This window comes from Mercenaria mercenaria, unplaced genomic scaffold, assembly GCF_021730395.1.
Source record: "Mercenaria mercenaria strain notata unplaced genomic scaffold, MADL_Memer_1 contig_4620, whole genome shotgun sequence".
Lineage (NCBI taxonomy): Eukaryota > Metazoa > Mollusca > Bivalvia > Venerida > Veneridae > Mercenaria > Mercenaria mercenaria.
The window spans coordinates 24,951-31,837 of NW_026462865.1; the positions used below are offsets into that span (position 1 = coordinate 24,951).

The 6,887-nt window shown below is 35.2% G+C and overlaps 1 protein-coding gene across 1 annotated transcript; it reads left to right on the forward strand.

Annotated features, from left to right (window-relative positions):
• The first annotated feature begins 3,527 nt into the window (after positions 1–3,527).
• On the forward strand, positions 3,528–6,274 carry LOC123544577 (uncharacterized). Its single transcript, XM_053535205.1, has 2 exons — positions 3,528–3,846; positions 4,189–6,274. Exons 1-2 carry the CDS (start codon positions 3,579–3,581, stop codon positions 4,650–4,652), a joined length of 732 nt encoding a protein of 243 aa, XP_053391180.1. The 5' UTR covers positions 3,528–3,578; the 3' UTR covers positions 4,653–6,274.
• Positions 6,275–6,887: the final 613 nt, after the last annotated feature.

Consider the following 6,887-nt stretch of genomic DNA (forward strand, 5'->3'; position numbering starts at 1 on the left):
CCTATTTGGCTGTTATAATTCTATGTGAATGCAGTCAAGACCTGAAACTTAAAAGAACAATGAACAAGTTAAAATTAATCTTTTTCAGTTATCTTTTTACTATTTCCTTGTAAAACTCCGCTTTAAATAGTTAAAACAAAAACATATTTTTAATCGCAGTCATTCATTATCAAAACAGTGAGGACACAAAAATATATAACACTTTTTGGCAGCTCTAACTTTGGTACTTTCAGAGAAACCCTATTATTTGTTTACTTCCTGAAGAAGACTAATAAAAATAGTCGAAACGTTGAATGAAAATGGAGTTAGCTTTGTAATTCTCCTGTTCTATTAGAAACAAGACCTTCTTTATTTACAACACGGTTTGACGAAGTGCAGCAAAACCAAATTCAATTAAGATAAATTAACGATTTCAAATGATACAATGTGTATAGTCTACAGCAGAGTGAAAAAATCTAAAATTTATTCAAAATTTCAGTCAAAGGAGTGTCTTGTGACTTTGAAAAAAGCTGAAGAAACGAGACAACCAAGATCTGAATTCTTGAACAGTTGCTTCTGTAAGAATTGGGTTTTTAAATGAGAGATTTTTTTGCATTATTAAACAAGAGATCACAGAGTGATCTTGGCGCCCACCAATGTGCCATTTTTGTGTGTTCCAAATTTCAAGACTTATTGACTACCTCAAGGTCAAATTTCATTTCCGTACACAACACTGTGCATGTGGTCTAAATTCGAAAGATGTAGTTTGAGAAATGTGAAAGTAGGTCACTACATCAATTTCAAGGACAAAGTTCTTTGTACACAAAACTATGCATGTGCATCAAGTTTGAAGACTGTAGTTTGAGAAATTTGAAAGTAGGTCACTAGGTCAATCTTAAGGTCAAAGTTTATTTCGGTACACAAAACTATGCAAGTGGCCCAAATTTGAAGGCTGTAGCTTGAGAAATGTGAAAGTAGGTCACTAGGTCAAAATCAAGGTCAAATTTCACTTCAGAACACAAATCTATGCATGTGGTCTAAATTTGAATCTTGTAGCTACAGAAATGTGAAAGTTTGAAGACTGTAGTTTGAGAAATTTGAAAGTAGGTCACTAGGTCAATCTTAAGGTCAAAGTTTATTTCGGTACACAAAACTATGCAAGTGGCCCAAATTTGAAGGCTGTAGCTTGAGAAATGTGAAAGTAGGTCACTAGGTCAAAATCAAGGTCAAATTTCACTTCAGAACACAAATCTATGCATGTGGTCTAAATTTGAATCTTGTAGCTACAGAAATGTGACAGTTTGAAGACTGTAGTTTGAGAAATTTGAAAGTAGGTCACTAGGTCAATCTTAAGGTCAAAGTTTATTTCGGTACACAAAACTATGCAAGTGGCCCAAATTTGAAGGCTGTAGCTTGAGAAATGTGAAAGTAGGTCACTAGGTCAAAATCAAGGTCAAATTTCACTTCAGAACACAAATCTATGCATGTGGTCCAAATTTGAAGCCTGTACCTTCAAAAATTTGAAAGTAGGTCACTAGGTCAATCTTAAGGTCAAAGTTTATTTCGGTACACAAAACTATGCAAGTGGCCCAAATTTGAAGGCTGTAGCTTGAGAAATGTGAAAGTAGGTCACTAGGTCAAAATCAAGGTCAAATTTCACTTCAGAACACAAATCTATGCATGTGGTCCAAATTTGAAGCCTGTACCTTCAAAAATTTGAAAGTAGGTCACTAGGTCAATCTTAAGGTCATAGTTCATTTCGGTACACAAAACTATGCAAGTAGTCCAAACTTGAAGGCTGTAGCTTGAGAAATGTGAAAGTAGGTCACTAGGTCAAAATCAAGGTCAAATTTTATTTCGGAATACAAAACTATGCATGTGGTCCAAATTTGAAGCCTGTACCTTCAAAAATGTGAAAGTAGGTCACTAGGTCAATGTAAAGGTCAAAGTTTGTTTCGGTACACAAAACCATGTATGTGGTCCAAATTTGAAGGCTGTAGCTTGAGAAATGTGAAAGTTGGCCACTAGGTCAAAATCAAGGTCAAGTTTTATTTCGGAATACAGAACTATGCATGTGGTCCAAATTTGAAGCCTGTACCTTCAAAAATGTGAAAGTAGGTCACTAGGTCAATGTCAAGGTCAAAGTTTATTTCAGTGCACAAAACTATGCATGTGGTCCAAATTTGAAGGTTGTAGCTACAGAAATGTGAAAGTAGGTCACTAGGTCAAAATCAAGGTCAACTCATGTCAAGGTTCATCTTGCCACTCAAAACCATACATGTGGTCCAAATTTGAATGCTGTAGGTTATTGACAAGAAGTTTTTAAAAGCTTTTCCCTATATAAGTCTATATGAACCATGTGATCCCCAGGGCGAGGCCATATTTGACCTTAGGGGGGTAATTTTAACGAACTTGGTAGAGAACCACTAGACGATACTACATTACAAATATCAAAGCCCTAGGCTTTGTGGTTTGGACAAGAAGATTTTCAAAGTTTTTCCCTATATAAAGCTATGTAAACCATGTGACCTCCGGGGCGGGGCCATATTTGACCCTAGGGGGATAATTTGAGCAATCTTAGTAGAAGACCACTAGATGATGTCACATACAAAATATCAAAGCCCTAGGCCCTGTGGTTTTGGACAAGAGGTTTTTCAAAGTTTTTCCCTATGTAAGTCTATATAAACCATGTGACCCCCGGGGCGGTGCCATATTAGACCCCAGGGAAATAATTTGAATCATCTTGGTAGAGGACCACTAGATGATGCTTCATACCAAATATCAAAGCCCTAGGCTCTATGGTTTTGGGCAAGAAGATTTTCAAAGTTTGTCCCTATATAAATCTATGTAAATTATAGAAATAAACAAAGGTCCATAACTTACTAAAAAAATTGTTGAACCAGTCTGATTTTCAGGGGGACACAACTAGGGTACCAATACATCATTCTGACAAAGTTTGGTCAAAATCCCCCTAGTAGTTTCTGAGGAGATGCGATAACGAGAAATTGTTAACGGAAGGACGGACGGACGGAATGACGGACGGACTGACGGACGGAAGGACGACGGACCACGGACGCAGAGTGATTTGAATAGCCCACCATCATCAGATGAGACGTATAAATACACCAAAGTAAGAAAAAATAATATAATCTTACTGAAAGTATGTTAAATGCATTTATGTTTTATTTGAGCAAAGTAAAATATTGCCTGCTTTGCAAACTAGTGTAATTTGGCATCTTAAAAGGTCACTTATAACTATTTAATAGCAAAATAAAAATGGGCGTCACAACTCATGAGCGGACGAGAACGACACATGTATTTGTAACTTTTACAAAAATAAATCCTTAACGTTTATATTGCACAGCGAATGATTATTTAAGAATTTACCAGTTTAAGACCTAATTCTGCTTTTTTTTTCACATTATTTGAAACTCTAACGGATGTTAGATTCTTCGTCGATAAACACACACACCGTCTCATTAAACTGTCAATCATAGAGGTATGAATATTCATTATCCGCCATTTTCTACCTGCGACGACAAGGAATGCGTGACGTTTAATGTTTTCCGTTGACAATAGTGTATTTCACAGAGGTTATAATGTCGGAAAAAGAAAGTACTCAGACAAAGAAATATTTCACAGTGTGTGGTGACTGTACAGATGAGATTAAATTCGTGTTCGACGATGGACAAACATTATATGTTTCTGAAAATCTGCTTAGCTATGCCTCACCGGTATTTAAAGCTATGTTTGAGCATAACTTGAAGGAGAAGACAGAACGGGAAGTAAAGTTGACAGAGAAAAATTATAAAGATGTATTAGAGTTCCTGCTTTGTTTGCACCCAGCTGTTCAGCGAGAAATCACAAGTAAGTATATGCTTTGAATCATTATTTTGTTACTTAACGTAGAAGTTCCATTGAAATATTCTGGTTTTAGTTCAAAATTTGAGATTCTACAAAGGAAGAGTCTGCATAAAGTCCGAGTAAAAGATTAATCTAACCATTATCAAAGTGAATTTGGTATAATTCCGAAATGTTTCGGTCATGTTCAAGTTATGAATTGATCATGAACTGAGAAAAACTGACTATTATAATGTTAATAATGTTGAAAGGGTTACTGAAATACTATTTATACTGAATACTCTATTTTTTCTGCCATTTGCCATTTTGTAATGTTTTATAAGATGTTTGCTTTTGTTTTCATTTTAGCAAAAAATGTTTTAGATGTGGTCGGGATAGCAGAGGAGTATCAGGTTGACTTGCTTATCATGAGATGTAAAAATGTGATGACTAAATGGCTAGAAAGCGAACTGGAATATGTAAAAGGATACGGTATAGGTGATACAACTCTTCGGGAACGGACAGCTAACTGTCTAACAATATTACACAAAGCACTCGAATGCAGATACACAACCGTCGTTGATCATGCTATTACCATTATAAGCAAGTTTGGCTACGGTGTTTTCAGCGGAACGTTAAAACTCGGCCCAAAAGGTAGCAATATCAATACTACCAGAAATAATTCATCGCCTTCACGGGGAAATTATATACACGGTGACAGTAAAGAAGGAGACTCGAAGTGCCAGAAGCTATTTTCCACTCTACCTGATAACATAAAGTATAGATTGCTTGTAGAAAGGCTCATGACTTGTGACAAAAACATAATGTATTAAAAACTTGACTGTTTAGAATTACTGTTTTGTTTAACATTCAAACCTGAATAAAGTGTTATTTAATATTTGCAGATAACAAGCTATTTTATAGATTAACAATTATTATCAATTTGAGAAATAATGTCCAACCTCACATGTGTAAACCCTTCACTGTGGACATATTTTCGCAGCTGGAACATATGTCTCCTTAAAACGAATTACGTCGTCCTTGTTAAATGCTGTGGTCCAAAGTAACGGGACGGACTGGAAGTAAGGTTACCGGATCATAACCATAATCTGATTTAAATACAAAATGTAGTCATATTGCTGAAGTAAGCGTAGAGGCCTAACCTTTTAGTTAACTGTCTTCATATAACAATACATGAAACCCGCAATAATGGGATGCCTCTGAAAAACTCTTCTTGTCTGGATACAGGTCTACATATAAGCTGCATTACCATGTGTTCATCACAGTTGTGTAAATCTGGTATAATAATAATAATAATAATACGAAAAGGTATGCTATGAATACCCTGATTCTTCTTCGAAAAGGTACCCTGCTTATACAACGAAAAGGTAGGCTATGCATATCCTGCCAATGCATACCCTGTTTATACTACGAAAAAGTAAGCAATGCATACCATGTATCTACCACGAACAGGTATGCATTACATACCCTGCTTATACAAGAAAAAAATATACAATGCATACCGTGAATCTATGACTTATATTCCTTATATGTACATAGTAGGAAACTGTCAGGGAACTGCGGGCCCATTTGAAATAATTACACAGGAATGTTTTAGGGTGATCTTCTAACAGGTTTATTCAAATAATTCTGACTTTTAAGAGTAAGATTCATAGCCACCAGCTTCCCTATGTGCATATAGTGGAAATTATAAAAATCTTCTTTCCCGATTTTTAAAATGTTTTACAAAAATGTTTCTTTGGTAACTTTTACCAGGATTGCTCTAGTTAGTCCACTTTGTCAAAACATGATTTCATAAACAGCAGTAAAATTTTAAACGCCATTTTCCAAAACTACTGGTCCAGTTTTGAAATACATTCACAGAAATGTTCCTTTGAGAGTGAGAGAAAAAAAAACATGTCTTCTGGAGGCGGGTATAAAATTCCACATAAAAACTGGTTTTCTACAAGTTAAAGCATAGCAAAAGTTCCTTCTAGGGCACATCTCTCTCTCTCTCTCTCTCTCTCTCTCTCTCTCTCTCTCTCTATATATATATATATATATATATATATATAATGATCATCTTGTAAAATTTTGGTCGCAGTGTCTGTTTTATACTGCCAAAAAATGTCAAACTTACGCTAGTTATTATTTAACATAAATTGTTAAATCCAACAACAAATTAAATCTGTTACCACTTTCAGTTGAGTAAATACGGCAATAAGACATTGACCCGGTCAATCCGTTATCATGCGACGCGTGAATTTGTTGCACATAATTAGAGGGTCGCAATGGGGTTTCAAGTGAGAGATTTTCACGGTTTTCACATATTAACCATGCATTTGAAGATAACGATAATATTTAGTTGTTTACATGTAAATTTGCTGATATAATGTCTATCTCTTTATACATATGTTATGTTCTTCAAGAATGGAGGAAATAAAAGAATCAGTTAACCATCCTCGGGTTTAGTAATATGTAATCCATGGACGCGTTCAGTCAGAGAGTCGCCTCAATTAGGAAAGAATAGTTTTGTCAGAGGTTATTTCTAAGGTCACGGAGTTTGACTGGCCAGCTTGTAATGACAACAGCTTTCGATATCAGTAGCTCAGTCAAGTGTGACTTACCAAACTATAATATTCCTTCTCAAGAGAAGGAACAATAATAATATCCTTTCATATAAGTAACTTAACTTCATATAAGTTTCAGTTTGATAAAAACAGTTTTTAATGTTTTCCACTCTCTCATTCTTATACCGAAATGTCAAAAATACATTCAAGGTGAAGTTTAAATAAACAAGACCTTTGTGAAAAAAATTAATGTTCAATAGTCAGACCACCATTACATGACAAAACCAGACGGCTTTCGTACTATTGAAAATCTAAATCTGCGTGTCAGTTTTAAAGTAATATGGCGAAATGTTTCTTGTTACTTTTATTTTAACTATAAAACTCTGGTTAGCAATGTAGGACCAACTACCGGACATCAGCAACATCATTAGAAAACGTCTTGCACAAATCAGGTCGCATGAAAGAAATATTTGCAGAACCACCAATAGTTGCGTTCAG